Source organism: Nipponia nippon, unplaced genomic scaffold (genome assembly GCF_047370975.1).
Source record: "Nipponia nippon isolate SJK-2023a ecotype South Korea unplaced genomic scaffold, ASM4737097v1 scaffold_1, whole genome shotgun sequence".
Taxonomy (NCBI): domain Eukaryota; kingdom Metazoa; phylum Chordata; class Aves; order Pelecaniformes; family Threskiornithidae; genus Nipponia; species Nipponia nippon.
The window spans coordinates 28,824,427-28,840,997 of record NW_028262290.1 but is presented as its reverse complement, the minus strand read 5'-3'; the positions used below and the strand labels follow the sequence as shown (position 1 = coordinate 28,840,997).

The following is a 16,571-nucleotide window of genomic DNA, read 5'->3' as shown; positions in this document are numbered from 1 at the left end:
TGCAAAGGGCATGCAAAACTAACCCAATTTTACTGCATGTTAAAATGACCACACCTGGTCTTTTGTTACTGGAAACCATTAAAGGGATGGGCCAGTGGAGTGTGCTAAATTTCTTTTCAATGAGGATAAAGAAATTTACACTAAAGATTTTCCAGTAAGACTCTTTCCACTGTGACACATTTAATGAATTCTTGCCAGTTTTGAATAGGTTTCTCCACTTCCACATTGATAACCTTTTGGCCCTTTCTTTAGTTAACCATGAAACATTTTCTTTACAATCACATGCCCAAAGGCAGACAGCAGTTAGGCAAGTGACTACCTGCTACCATGAAATACAGAAGATGAAAAAAAAAAAAAAAGGAAAGACAAGGAGAGAGAGAAAGATTTTAACTCCGCATCTGAAGCTGCAACACTATTTGAATATCCCAGTCACCCTGTTTCATGTGTTATAAAGTTTTTCCAGTTCTATTTTATCCTGCTTGAAACAGAAAAGTCAAGAGCAGTTCAGTACTGGTTACTTACTCAATTGTGTTCCTGTCCACTTTTCCTGTCATATTAATGCCATAGAACTGCTGCATGGCAGCTATAGCTGATTGCATGGTTTCTGCAGAGCGCAACACCGACATTCGGGGGTCAGTTGGTGGAAGGTAGCCATACTTTTGTAACCATACCTGCAATGACAAGTGCAGTGGCTATTAAATAGAAATTAGAGGTAAATAAAATGCTCCCTAGTAATTAGTTTTGTACCATATATAATGAAGCTTTTAATTCACCAAGCATAAATACTGTTAGTTTGGGTTTGGGTTTTGTTTTTTGTTTTTTTTTCTTTCCAGAGAAAAAATTCTTTGGGGCTTTTATTTAATCTCCTTTATTAAAGATTCTGCTGTTTTAAGACTTATAGTGTTTTCTACCCAGGAACCAGCTCTCTTTATTTTCTGAAACTTCCTGCTTCAATTATTTATTTAATGTATTTATTTATTTGAAGTTACAACTTCAGCACCTCACCCTGGCTCTTGGCACTTCAAGAAACTTTTAAAGCAGACAAAATATAAAATCTACAATATATGCCACATATAATTGACTGTCCACAGGGTACATAATAATATTCACCAACTACAATAATAAAGCCACAATAGCTCTCACACAGTTATGCTATATTATTATCGTCTCTCAAAGAATATGAAAGAGAGGGTAGGGAGACATTCAGCTTTCTGAGAAGAATATTGAAATCACATACTCATAGGCAATGCAAGTGGCCAGGAGATAGCGAAGTAGCAAAGTCTGTCCCTGCTTACAGGAAACTCCCTGATAAGAGGATCTTCTTTTTTAAATCAAAACATATTTAAAGCCAACTATTTATGCTCTTAATTGTGTAGAAGTGAAAGGGAGAAGGCATGGTCCAAATAACTGAAAGCTTTATGGATTAAAGCCAATATCTTAAGAACACCTGGAAAAACCTCTGAAACATGCTGTCCTCTTCAGGCAGTGTTTCATAAACAAGTAGCTGTGGTTATCTTAATGTTTCTAAGCATTCTCAAAATCTAGCCTATACAAAGCACAGTGTGAGACTTCTGAAGCAATGAAAGAACTGGTATTTTTTAAAAAAATGTCTTAACTTCTCATCTAAGGACTGGAACTACTCACTAGAATGAAAGATACATATACTGCCAATCTACAAGACAGTTAAATTGTGTTGCTACAGCTTCACTCTCCCCAATAACAAAGTACTTGTGACCCCATAAATCTGATCTGTTCTTTAAAAAAAATTAATTAATAGATAAACAAATTAAAAAATTGGTTCAGCCACCCCTTTCAAACGTATCACATCCCAGTTCACGGATTCTGAATCATTACATTAATGAATGCTATCCACCCACTCTCCCCTTATAGTGTGTTGTGGGCTCTGTCTGCCTCACACAACACTTCTCATTTTTTTATCTGTTGATATACACTGTTTATACACAGCCTAACACCGAACTGTGTAATCTGCAGTTTTCAGCCTTAAGTTTAGCTTGCAGAGTCCACCTGATTCAGTTCCATAGCGAGTTAACCATGTTGGTGGTTCACTCCTCTTTTATGGACCCAGTGAAGAACCTCAAGATGAATGAACTCATTGCTATGGTTCATGAAATCAAACTGGCACTAAAGATAGGGGAAATCTTCATTTTTTTGAACTTCAGAGTTCAGATATTTCTAATTTAAACAAGTTTACCTTCCCATAGTGCAGTTCAGACACAATCCCAACAATGTTTGTGAGCTCCACATGACAGGGAGATACAGTACAGACAGGATTAAGACCCAGCCTAACTTCTTTCACCGTCACACTATCTCTATATACAGGAGCCATTCAGAATAAGAACAAAATTTTGTGTAATAGATAGGAAGATCCAACTTTACATACTCCTGACTTCTTGCACTTTCCAGCTTCAAAGGTAAACTTATGAACACTAAGTTTGTGCTAGGTTTGGGTCATCACACAAATAATTTCGCTTATGTGTTGCTTTGCACAGGAAGTCTGGTTTTCCTTCCATTATCGGAAGACACCTCTGAAAGGCCAGCTAGAGCTGGAAGGTTGGCAAGAGCAATGCAATATGTGGAAACGAGATCATGGAAGTAAGAAATAAGTTTGACACAGAGTGGGTTAATTTCAATGTAGCATGTAGAGTCCCTTTGAATTAATATTTACAATGAGTATATTTAAGAATGGGGTTATTTTGAGATTCATCTTCTCAAGTCAGTGATATTAAAACAATTGATCAGTCAGGGAAGAAAAATAATTCTGAGCAGCATGTCACTGTTGTCTAAAATGATGCCACCTTCTTGTGACCTTCGCAGCATGAATTTGGTACGCAGGCACAGAGCACGGCTTTTCACGAAGTTCTCTTTCAGGTGCTAAGGGCACACAAAATTGCTTGGTAGGCTTGTGAGGCCACCTATCGCCACTCAAAACTATCCTCACTGTGGCATAACTGAAGGAGGCAGAGGTATAGGATTACAAGTAACCAAATTTACCAGGAGCTAAACCTTCAGATATCTGAATTAGAAAAGCTGTAGAGACAGAAAAATAGCTTGGGGAGTACTGCTTATGGGAGGAAGTGGAGTAGAGAGGACAAACTGGAATCTAGCAGAGTGCCACTGCAGACAATAAAAGGAAAAGAGAGGTGGCTCAGAGACAGCAGGAGAGGACAATGTTGCCTTTCCCCTTCTAAAAATACTAAATACAAGTTAAATACAGGATGCCTGATAGTCACTCCTTATAATTGAACAAAGCAAGTAGATCACCTGGGTCTTCCCTCAGCCTTCAAAATAGCAACTAGAAGACACAACCAACATACCGGAAAGTCAGATGACACTCTGAAAGCAAGTTTATTTTTTTGAAAATTAAGACAAATCAACCTCCAAGACTAATAACTGGTGAATGCTTGAGAGCTAGTAGCATTTAGGAGTACTAAATGCTACTAGTATTCTATCCTTGTGAGAAAGGATCATGAAACAAGATAAGAGAAAATAAATCTGGTTCCTGTTGTATTCCTCAGTTTCCTCGGTTTTCTGTTGACAAATTTTGAAGGACCTTGGCTCAGTCTGCCAGATACCTGAAATATGCCCCTCAGATTCTATTGTGCATAGTCCAAATGCTGGGAACTAAGGAGGAGAAGCTTAGTTTTAAAATTAAGTCCAAAATATATAGGTGGATAAAACAACAAAGAGGAAATGAAACAGAATGAGGCAGACACAGCAGGAGAACAAAGGAAAACAATTTTCTCACAGCTTTGTATTTTTGAGGTAACTTGTTAAAGAAATTATGACCACAAGAATTTCCCCTTCCCCCTCTGATGAAATTAGATGTCTGTCTGCCTTAATGTACTTCAGCAATGACAATGCACTATTGGCAAGCCATCTATCATCCTGAGGAACTCACCTCTCTTAGAACAAGGAAATAGTGAAGTAGATCCATCTAACATGTAATGTCTGGAATGCCAACAGAGACCCTTTGCACAGACTCCAAAATCATTGATATGTCCCATTCCTTTATAGAGTTTAGGAAGATAAAATACTGCTACTTCAAGTGAAGTTTTTGGGCAGGACTTTCTTGTCCTGCAGCAACATGAAACCCATGGTAACCTCTCATGGTAACCACAGAAAAACACAGCTGCGAGACAATGGGTTCCACCACTTCCCTCTCTATTACAATGCTTTACTATCCTACTGCTGTGAAGTTTGCCTTAGCGTTGAATCTCCCTTACTATAATTTAAGCCTGTAACTTCTCATTTTACCTGCTATGGGTGAGGGGAACGATTATTCCTTTCCCCTCTGCAGCAGCCTTTTAAGTATCTGAACCCTCTTATGTGAGTCACTCTTTCCAGTCTTTTTTAAATAAACTAAAGAAACCACTTTTCTTTAATCCTATTTCATTGTTCACATTAACCTTCAGGAAACTAGAAGCCAAAATCTGTCTTTACTAAGCATCTGCTTGCACTAGATTTCTATGTTAGTTCCCATTGTTAGCCTATTAACAAACACTGGAGTTTAGCTGAAGTGTTAGGAGTAATTCAGAAGAACATAGACACTCAAACACTTCCTCTCAGAAAAAAACCCATGGAAATAAAATTAGCCTAAAAATAGTTTTTCTCACTAAGTGAACTTCAAGACTTACGTCCCATTTGTCTACCCATTTTAAAATTATAAACCCATGCTTTACACACACTTTTTCCACCAGAAAAATTCCTTCACCATAATTCCATCTTCTCTTTTCATAATTGTAAGGAAAAAGATAAACAGCATCCATGGGTGATGAAAGCTGTAGAGATGCTAGGAGTTTGTTGGGGACCTGCCACTTCTGCAGGAGTCCATGGAACCTGTAAGTGCTCAGTACACCAGCTGTACAGTACACACCTTCTAGATTTTGGATGTCATTGATTAGATGCCTAAGGTTTGGGGGGTTTCTGCCATGATGAAAAGATCTTTTCTTTTTAGTTTGTAAGTGCTACTAATGCTATGCTATACAGATCATCTGGCAATGGAATAGATAGCACTTTGTCACATGGCTATATGTTTGTCTCCTCTAAAGGATGGGCTAACTTAAAGTGTATTAAATACACCAATGGACGTCAATCATTCAAGTCTTTGTTAGTTTGGGAAGAAAGAGTGCTCTTAAAAACAATATGTTGACACCAAACTGTTACTAAGAACAAAGAAAACCCATATATCATCATTAAAGATTAAGCAAGAATATTATGAAGATAATCAGAGTTTCAGAGAGCTTACTGATTTCTGAGATAGAAGAGAACTTATTAACAAATTATTAATGTTCCCAAACAACAGAACATAGTATAAGCTATAGTACAATTTTGTTCTATGAACCTGAAAGCTTAGTAAATCAAACAGTCTAATAAAGCACGGATCAAAACAATTTCATAAACACCTTCAGTAGTGCAGCTGCATATCATTATTATTCATGTATTCCTGTTCCTTTTTTAGATTTTATCATGCAAATAAAATTCCTACCTGTACTGAGTAAAACTGTGAGATTTCGTAATTTCAAAATATTTTGACTTTTGTTTTTTCATACACTTCCACCAAAGACACCATATGTGAAATGATTTAAAATGTCTGAGTAATTCAGGAGATTTATATTTTCAGAAAGCATACATTTAAGAATCTAACTTACACTGATCACCACGGGATTTAGCAGTTCAAGTGCTGATGGCAGTTTGAAAAGAGATTGAAGGCTTTTACTATGGTATGGATAAATAAGCTAACTCCAGAACTAGTATCCATATGACCAGGTCATTTCTCCGTTTAGGCCAATTAATCATGGCTAATGATGTGTTTTAATTACAGATCTAATTATAGCAGCTAATACTGACTTTTCAGAGAGAACTTGATAGCCAGATAGACAGAAATAGACAGAGATAGACAGAAGTGTTTACACAGAGCGTAATAGGGAATCTTCTGCTGTTTTTCCTGCCTCATATCTCTAATATCACCCGTTCCTCATTGGTGATGTTTTCTCTTTTTAACAGAAGACACTGATGTGAATTTACAGAATGGGTATATTGTGTATGGTATCTATCTAGTGAGAAAACTACTTCCAAAAAAAAGCATATAACAAGAATATATAGTCCAGGAGAGTCTAACCTAGTCTATCAGAAATGTCTACAGAATGGGAATAAGAATTAGGATAGATAATATAATAGCTCAATGCTTATGACTGGTTTGCTACCAATGGTTGTAATTTGAGATAACTAATCCTTAACAGCTAAAAAAGAACCTGCATGTTCAGAATACATTAGTCTGGAATGGCTTGAAGCTCACAAACAAATCCACTTATTGGAAATTGTATAGCAGGGTGGAAAAGATCTTAAATAGAAAGAATCACCTTCAGACCAAGCAACTCTCTCTCTTGTTTGTCATTATGAACATGCCAAAAAGAAAAAGTCAATATACCAACTTGCAAAATTTAGTTCTCCAATGACCTCAACTAGAAAGTGACAAACTTCTTTTCTTGTGAAATCCTGTGACAACCCCTCAAAAAACAATTTAGATGTGGTCTTGGCATAGTCTTAGACACATTAATGATGGTAATCTTTACTGTGGATTACAGAATTTGTAATAAGGACTTAATAATTCAGAAAAGACTGTGGGATGTCTGTGTTGCAGACTGCACTATAGTAAATACTTAGATGCAATACTAGAATTAGCAGAATTGAGCTCACAGTGGGCCACAGAAGATAAATTAGGCCTCATTAAGGCATCTCCACTGTTCTAGTATGTATACGCTTATAGTTTTTTTCTGCGTTCCAGCTACAAAATGGATGTGAAACGGAACATTCATATTATATAAGTCTCGGATAGTGCAAAACCAGATTTACTGATACATGATCTTGTATGTCTCTTCCTACATGAAGTCAGGAGGGAGGGGACAGAGTCTGGAATTTCCCCACGCAAGTGTATGGTGACTGAGATAATTTTAAAAGGGAGCTCCTGTTCCCAGTGAGAGGTAACTTCATTGCAAGAATCAAGACTGCAGCCCAAGGCCAGAAACTCTGCCTGGTTAGTGACTTGAACCAAACTCAGAGTCCAAGGAGTGGAAAAAGTAAAAAGGCAAAACATATTCAAAACTTTTTGCTGATTTTGTCTCATTTATAATTCAAGTTTAGTTTAAATATTCTAAATCCTTTGCTTTACTGCCACATTTGTGCATGGAAAAAACAATGTAGCTTGAGAGCAGCAGGAGTGGAAGGTATAAAAGAGCAGCCGGGAGCACCAGGACAGAGCCATTTGCAGATTCCAAGCAGGTGGGGACCTACCAGTAAGTGGCAGATGGGGGATCTGCATGTAACACTGTGCTTGAGAGACTCTGAAATACATTCAGAACAGGGATCAGATACGACCCAGCTCCAAAGGCAGGAGTTACATTGTTCATTCACTACTTCTACTGAGTGCCTATACCGAGAGTGGGTTAGTGTTACAACAGCTATGACACAAATCCTTGCCCTGGAAAGAAACTCTTTGTACCTTGATCATTCCCTGTAACAGTATGCACATTTATAACTGACTGCAGAATGTGGACCTTATTCGTTAGTTGCTCAGGGAAATTTTCCCCGCTCACTAACAGAAATCTCTGCAGAAGTCTGGCATGGACCCAGACCAGTGGAAACACTTCCACAAATAAAACTAACAGTTCTAGTAGATGTAAACACTCAACCATAGAGTGCATGTTAGGGGACACTGTCCTTACATCTTACTAGAATTTCTATAGCTTCTAGGAAAATATGAAGTGCTCTGCAGGGATAAGGATGCTGTGTTGAATAATCTGGCTGGATAAGTCATGGCTGCTTCAGGAAAAAAAAAGAAACTTCTAGGGCCATGAAGATGATTAAGGGATCGGAGCATTTCTCCTATGAGGAGAGACTGAGAGAGCTGGCACTGTTCAGCCTAGAGAAGAGAAGGCTCAGGGGGGATCTTATCTCTGTGTACAACTATCTGAAGGGAGGGAGTAGAGAAGATGAAGCCAGATTCTTCTCAGTGGTGCCCAGTGACAGGAAAAGGGGCAATGAGCTCCAGCTGAAACACAGGAGGTTCCCTCTCAGTGTAAGGAAACACTTTTTCACTGTGAGGGTGATCAAACACTGGCACAGATTGCTCAGAGATGTAGTAGAGTCTCCATCCTTGGAGATATTCAAAAGCCATCTGGACATGATACTGGGAAGCCTGCTCTAGGTGGCCCTGCTTGAGCAGGGGGTTGGACCTCCAAAGGTCCTTTCCAACCTCAACCATTCTGTGTGATTCTGTGATTCTAGACTGAAGCTCCCAAAACTGTAATATCCTGAAGACTTGTGGAATCCTGCTCATACCGGATCAAACCACGCAAACGTCCCTAAGGAATTAGAAATCCAGGTAAGTCACTAATGATATTTTTATAGTTTTTCCCCCCCAAGGTCCATTGTAATAATTACTCTAAAATTACTCCAGACTAATTCTCATATGGTCAAGCAAAACAATAGATTCTTTTACTGTGTACCCTACTCTCAAACTGAAGTGCCTGTGTATTTTATCTCACACAGAGAAAGGTGCATAGGTACATGCAGGAATATGTCCTGAGGCTGGCTGATTTAAATTAACAATTATAACAGAATGTTCAGTTGATTTCATTGCAAAACTTTGGTTTGAAACGGAAGACTACTAACTTTGGCTAAGCATGTACTCCTTGCAAATTATGTTTATAGTGACAGATTTTGTTAGACAGACATTCTCCTCGTGGAGAAGGGGAGACTTCATTTGGTATTATAACTCACATACTTGTACCCAGCATCATTCCAAGATCTCCAAGACAGGAAGAACAGTAGTCATCTAGGAGGGAAAACATGCTTGCATACTTACACTCCTAAACAGCCAGCATGTTTCATAGACCCTCTTAGCTTTGGCCTACAAGGCATTGACACTGCTCCTAACATGAGGACAAAAAAAGGACTGGCAGAGAATCAGGAAATATGAACATGGGAACACTAATTGTTAGTATTTATGCAGTAGAAGTCACGTAGTTTGCTATAAGAAGCACCAGAGTCTCATTGTGCTACACTGAACAAACTAAGAATGAGAGTCCATTCCTTCATCAGAAATAGACACTATGTAGTTCAATGTGAAATGGAGAAACAGTTTATAAGAAGGAGAGACTGAAAACGTCTATGTACAAGGGGTATTGAGTAATTTAATCTTTTAAACAAGATAAAGTAGAAAAAATAATGAGTAATTCTTAGTAGTTATCCACAGTCATTGAAAAAAAATTGAGGAGACAGTCTTGGAGATAACAACCTATCTAGTAGAGTGTTGCAAGATTAGGAAAAAAGTCCTCATGTTCAAAAGATGAAAATAAGTCCCAGGAATTTAATTCTCCACAGAGCTCTCTTTCTACAATACCTATTCAATAACACATTTTGTTTATGAATCTCAAACTAAGGAAGAACTTGGATGCAATTTTGCAATTTTTTGCCTCATAGCTAAGCAGTCTGGCTTCTGGTATATATTTTGCAAGAACTGTGGTCTACTTCTTTGACAACTGTCATATTGTGGGGTATGGAGATTGCCCACAAGATTCCACAACCTCCAGACCCTATAAGACTCATTTTATTTGTTGAACCTTTTACTTTTTTTGCCTCTTTCTCTCTGTATCTTCTGAGAGGTTACTCATGTTCCTACCTGGAATATTCTTGATCTTTGCTGGGTTTAGATTTTTCTCTTTCTTTTACTGTTTTCTGTGGCTTGTTATATGTAACTGTGGAGTTCATTCAGATGCCTGGATCCCAGAACATCACTGGCCAGATCAAGGTGATTGGCATATATCAAAAACAATGATGAGGCTGGAGTCAGAACAATCCTGGTTGAGCCACAGGCCCATTAGTTGTTCCTGGGAAAATCACCTGGCTGTCGTGGTAGTAAAAATAAGAATGAGTGTTTCTTCCTAACTTTCCTCAGCACAGCATTGCAAGAATCCAGACAGGGCTTGGAACATATAAAACGCTATATAAATGCAACTGTTGTTTGGTGATGTATCAAGGAAGGCAAGAGTTCAAAGTGAATCTTTCATCATACTCCAGATTACCCCACCTTGTCCTTGCCTTGGTATTAGCATCTTTGATCCTTATAGCTTTGCAATACCTCACCTGCAAGCTGATTATTTTGGTCTAATCCATCTATATATTGCTGGCATTATTTTGACTATGATTACCATCACAGTATTTTAGTGCGGAGTTGTTTCTTCTATTTCACTATTTCTAAAAGCAAACAAGGAACTGAACACCAACCCAGGAAAGAGAGTTTGCTGCTTAGATCCTACAGCTTAGCACTTGCTTGGACTTATGTTTCTTCTGTTTTAGATTCCACAAGAACAAGGCCTATTTCCCCTCACACACATTCATCATGAATTCATAAGGACCGCCTCACTACTTCCATCACCATCCTACAAGCAGCAAAGTCTCAAAGTGATCGGCACTAGCTGGAAATGGCCACAGACATTTTTAGGCTCTGAGAATATCATTGAAGTTAATCATGTACTTCAAAAGAAAGGCATTCATATCAGTAAAATTTAACAGTAATATAGGATTTTTCCTCATAGACTGTAAAATCATTAGCAGCAGCAGCTACATCAGACAAATAGAAACTGTATACTACTATAAGACTAATGTAAAAAATCTTGGTTATTTGGTATGTCTTCTATGGCGCAATTATAAATAACATGTTGTCATGTAAAAAAAAAAAAAAGATACCAACAGTGTATTAACCAAAAATACATTAATCAGCACTGCCCTTTATTATATGTCTCAATAGGTTGTTTCAAATTATCTTAATAAGAGTACTAAAACTTTGTTCTAGGACATTTACATAGGAAACACATAAATACATAATGTACCAACAGATGGTGTTGTGCTACTTTAAAAAGGCTTGTGGGAAGGTAGTCCACTGTAATAAAATCAAAAGGTCAAGCTACAAAGTTCCTTTGGGGAAATGATTATTCAAACCATATCTGACGCTTGGTATTTGAATCCATTAAACAAAATAACTTTACTATTATACTTTATACAGTTTTAAGCTTGTATCAATGAAGTAGATGAACTTCAAGTTAAACATCTATAGCAAATGTGACTTGGCCAAACTTTTTTTTTCTTGATATCACTTATATTTAATTTTCTTCATTATAATAGTTTTTTCTCATTTTAGAGACATAAGAAACAATATTTTGAATCATAGAATCATAGAATCGTTAAGGTTGGAAAAGACCCTTAAGATCATAGAGTCCAACTGTTAACCTAACACTGCCAAGTCCACCACTAAACCATGTCCTCAAGCACCACATCTACTCGTCTTTTAAATACCTCCAGGGATGGAGACTCAACCACTTCCCTGGGCAGCCTGTTCCAATGTCTGACTACCCTTTCGACGAAGTTTTTCCTAATATCTAACATAAACTTCCCCTGGCGCAGCTTGAGGCCGTTTCCTCTTGCCCTATCGCTTGTTACTAGGGAGAAGAGACCGACCCCCACCTTGCTACAACCTCCTTTCAGGTAGTTGTGGAGAGCAATAAGGTCTCCCCTCAGCCTCCTCTTCTCCAGGCTAAACAACCCCAGTTCCCTCAGCCGCTCCTCCTAAGACTTGTGCTCTAGACCCTTCACCAACTTCATTGCCCTTCTTTGGACACACTCCAGCACCTCAATGGCCTTCTTGTAGTGAGGGGCCCAAAACTGAACACAGTACTCGAGGTGCGGCCTCACCAGTGCCAAGTACAGGGGCACTATCACCTCCCTGGTTCAGCTGGCCACACTATTCCTGATACAAGCCAGGATGCCATTGGCCTTCTTGGCGACCTGAGCACACTGCTGGCTCATATTCAGTCATAAACACATCCATTAAATATCTATGCAAATATTTCCTGTATGGATATCAATATCATGAATATTCTGATATTACGGATTAAACTAAAATTGCATTAAAGCAAAAGAATAGAAATGCAACAATGCATGCCATATCTTCTGTGGATTTATACTTCACAGGTTTTTTTACTACACCTTTACAGATAAGATTGCCTGTAAATTCATACTGTACTGCACATAAGCAGTGTTTGAAAGTCTGTGTCTGTAAAAAACCAACTGGCTATGCTAAAGTCAACAGCAAACTTGCCTTCAGTGGAAACAGGAAACAGGATTTAACTGAATCAGATAGTTTCTTTATTTTGTTGACTGTTACATTTACTTTTTTTCTTTCTATGCCTTTTCAGCAGTTAATGATGTCACTACTACTTGTCACTACTAAGATTTTATGGCACAGTATGTTTGCTTCCCATGGTCAAAAAGAGTTTTTAAATATAAATTGATACGAAACCCATTTTTAAATTGAAAATATCTTTTTTCTTCTGTCTTCTGCTTTTCAAAGTCAGATATATAAGATGTAAAATTTAAGATGCTGCACTTTCTTGCTGGATATCATTCCATATTTTAGAAATCCTATTTTACAATCAAGCTGGTATAAGATTTGTGATATTTTCAGTACTATAATAGCTCTTTGAAAAATCTGATTCATGTTTTCCTGCATAAATCTGTAGATAGAAGATGAACATGGATTCTATATGTACAAAAAATCTACAGATTTTTCAATAGATTCAATCTATCAGTTTGTCACTTCCCAAGGAGAGACAGGAAGAGAATGCAATGAACATAAAAGGTAATACTGTGGTTTCCCAAATTACTTTATTTGTTCCACACAGCTGAATGAAAACAGCAACAAAAAAGTAAATACTACAACACAACATCATTTGAAAGAAAAACCTGGTAACTTCTGCAAGGAGGCCAGGGAGCTAATAGAGAAGAAAGGAAGTAAAATATGTAAAACGTATGATTTCTTTGGAGTAATGCATCCAGTTGGGAGGAAGAAGGGCAACATTTTAATTCAGCCACTCTCTTCCTGTTTTGCAATGAAGACAATCTATTCAGCTACATAGTAACTCTATCTGATCAGAAGCTGTAACGATGAAAAGGAAAAGGCCGTACAGACACCAGCTTGTCCTCTGTCCCATCCTCTTTTAGTTTCTGACTTACTCCCCAGTTTTGAAAATGCTGGTCCAGTAGAGGAGTTTCCATGGGATATTGATCTGTAATTAATGTTTCCCACTTTCATTTCCAACCCGTCTTCATAAAATGCCTGTGGGAGATGGCTCTGCCACAGGGATGGCAGGGATCAATCAGAATCTAGCACTGCCATTTTTACATGCTTGCTTCTAATGATTCTCTCTGATAATTTATGCAAATTATACCTGTCATTTTCCTCTTGTACATGTGGTTCAAATGGAGCCAGGCAGTGCCCGACAACTGAAGAGGTAAAAACAATACTGGTTAAACATTTTTACCTTTTTTTTAAAATCATCTTCAACAGTGATCACATACCTTTCATAAATTCTGTTTTAGCGTGGATCACAACAGGTGAATACAGTAGCTTTTTCTGTATAGAGTTCAAATCTTAAGTAGCAAGAAAAGGTGAATTTAGTATGAGGAAGACACTATCCTTGCTTCAAATCACCATGGAATCCATCACAATTGACTCCTGCCATAGATGTTAAGGTGAAGAAAAAAGACAGAAAGTGTAAAGAAAGCTATCTTGCTTGCTATAATAAAGAAACATAAATTCTGAAGTAAAACATTCCCTTTCCCTGAAACCATCTCTGTGTAGATTAGTGGTAGAATATGACCAACTCAGGTTAGCTGTATTAGCCTCTTACTTTCATAAAGATAAAAAAGTGCTCACACTTCATTTGATAAGTAAGTCTATTTTGCTTGCAGTACACTAACTCGCCAGCTGTTTGTAATCTGTCTGCAAGTAGCAGAAAGACTGCATATATTCCAGTACATCTGCAACTCTCCTTTTTATGTCATCCGCTAAACTCTATTTTTGTTAAAGGGCAGGATGACAAAAATAGAAGGGGGGAAGGGGAAGTGGTGGATTGATGCAAGTGAGGGATGTGACAAGGTGATTCCTGCAGTCAGAAAGGGACATACAGTAATGGCTTCAAAGCAAACCACGGATTATCTTTTATTAGCTCCCCTATGGGCTATGGTCATATGTATTGCAATTTTTAAATGTAATAGAACAATTTTAGCTTTGCTTAATTAGGACCTGATGCTGTGAATTCCTGAATACTCTCAATAGCCATAGGTTCAGATGGATGCTTGGAGCACTCAGTACCTGGCAAAACTCAGTCAAGTGTCTCTATCAACCAAGAGCAAGATTAAGATTTATCTAAACTTTTACATATATTAAAAAAATAAGTTGCTAAAAGAAAATAATTTTCTTACACTCATCACTGGTAACATTCATAAAGCTCAGACATTGCAGAGGGTTTTTTGTATAAATACATGGGGTTTTTTAGCTCAAACATGCAGATAGAATCAAAATAGCAGAAAAGGCCAGAGAAAATGATGTGTGCGTGCTTTTCAATTTTTTTCTTCTGAGAGACATGGTGTTCCATGCAATTAAGAAGGATAATATGCAAAACAAATAACCTAGTACATTTTAAAAATTACATTTGCAATTAATAAACATAATAGGTCCTGTATTCTCATAACAATGTCATTAGTATGCTAATCCTGTGAACCTAATGTTTAAGTATCCCAAGCAGCACTTTATTTGATATTCATTTACTTTCAGCTTAACATAAGTTTTTTAGACTTGGTCTACCATAAACTAGAGGCTAAATTAGAGCTGGTATTACCCCATTCAGCAATTAAACCCAAATTTCCAAAAGTATGTATACATTTTTGTACAGGTTCAAACTGCAAATGAGAACAGCTTTTGCATGTATTAAAGCCAAGGGTGTTTACAATTGTTTATCTGTATATGTACATATATATGCTTAAGCAAAAAAAATTACACAAATTTTTTTCAGCTTTGGTCTTAGAAAGAAGAAAAAATGTTTTGGTATAGTGATTGAGTTAGCAATTGTTAATGAACAAACTGAATATTTGATTTCTCAGCTCCTATCAGGAAGGAGGAAGAAACCCTAGGAAAAAGGAACAGTGTAAGTTTTGCTATACTGGGGGAGGGAAGAAAAAAGAGAGAGAGAGAAAACAGGGTTAGGAATCAAATGAAGTCCTGCTTTTTGCAAACATTAAGCTCTCTTCCAGATTAAGGTACCTCAGAACTGTAACTAAGGAACCAACAACCAAAAACCCTCCAGCCTGTGACCCATTTATAATGAACAAAAAAATACAGATTATGACTGACATGGCATAAACTGGTTAGGATACATTGTTCTAGTCCATCCTATCCCAAAACAGAACAGACACGGGAAACATTTCCAACTGAGATCTTCCAGTAGGTTGTGGACATCATGGAAGTACTATTCTCATTTTGCTGTATTGTTTTTCTGTATGACAGCTAAACTAGAGCTTATTTTAGACACTTGGCAATGTTGTTTTACTTCCTACAGGTAAGAGCTAACAGTATGCTTTCACATTGTTTGGGGATGATATCTGTATGATAAACATCTGCACTATAAATTTCATTTTTATCAGGCACCATCTCCTTACTCACCTTAAAATTGTTCATCATATCTATTCTAAGTTTCAATTGTTTTGATACATGCTTGCCACATACTTTTTTCTGTAAGCAATTTTTCACAAAAAATAATCTTTCTTCTTTCTCCCAACCTAAGGAATATTCAGTTTGAGAAAAGTGATAAAGTTTAAGATCTTTTTAAGAATGAGAATTTTGTGTTACTAAAAAGTAGAAATTCCTAGTGTTACCTTTTAATTTTAGAATGCTTTTAGATCAGCTTTTAAAGCAATAATAACTTTATAACTCAACAATCTAACTTGGGTTATTTTTAAAGGTATTTTAAAGATATCATTAGGACCCAAGTCTTTTTTAGTTTAGTAGTGGATTTAATAATGCAGCCATTATCTGAACAGAAACTGGTGCAAAGGTGACTTCCTGAATCTACAGAAGAGTACTTGAAGTGCTCGTGCTGCTTTTTGATGGTCTTATAAGTAGGAGCAGAGATATGAACAAGACTTTAATGAGAAGTTCCTAGGGAGTGAACGCTGTGAGGAATCATATTGTTGAGAAAGCTATCTGTAGAAAACACAGCGATGTAAATGGAGGTTCAAAGAGTGGCAGCTACCTTTCTTTTCTTTCTCTTCATAGCAGAAAGTCTGAAGAAGCAGCGAAGGAGAACAAGTTTGCAACTTGATGAAAACTTGAAGAAAGTTCTTCTATCTTACAACTATTGAAGGACAGAGCTTCAAAGTTACCAAGCACTTAATAGAAGTAGATTTGAAGACCCTAAGACATTACCTTAACAGAAACTATAACCAACTTTCCATTAGTTGTTTAAGGTACCTATAGTCATTGAAGCATTTCATGTGTCTTTTCCATGAAGTTCAGGATTATAAGTCTTAAGAACCTAAAAATGGCAGGTGGGAAACTGAAGTGTTCTTCTCTTTCAATTTTACGGACAAAAGTGAGATATGGTCACATAGCCATACTGCCAAAAAATGAGGCATGCCTAATGAAATAAGAGTCTTTA

At 37.2% G+C, this 16,571-nt stretch overlaps 1 protein-coding gene across 3 annotated transcripts in view; it reads right to left on the bottom strand.

Annotated features, from left to right (window-relative positions):
• MMP16 (matrix metallopeptidase 16) overlaps positions 1-16,571 on the bottom strand; it is a 189,036-nt gene that overhangs the window by 95,358 nt on the left and 77,107 nt on the right. For all 3 annotated transcript variants that reach the window (XM_087750275.1, XM_009469276.2, XM_087750283.1), the window contains one exon: positions 523-671. In XM_087750275.1, the coding sequence (XP_087606401.1) occupies positions 523-671 (149 nt within the window). The remainder of the gene's footprint in view (positions 1-522; positions 672-16,571) is intronic.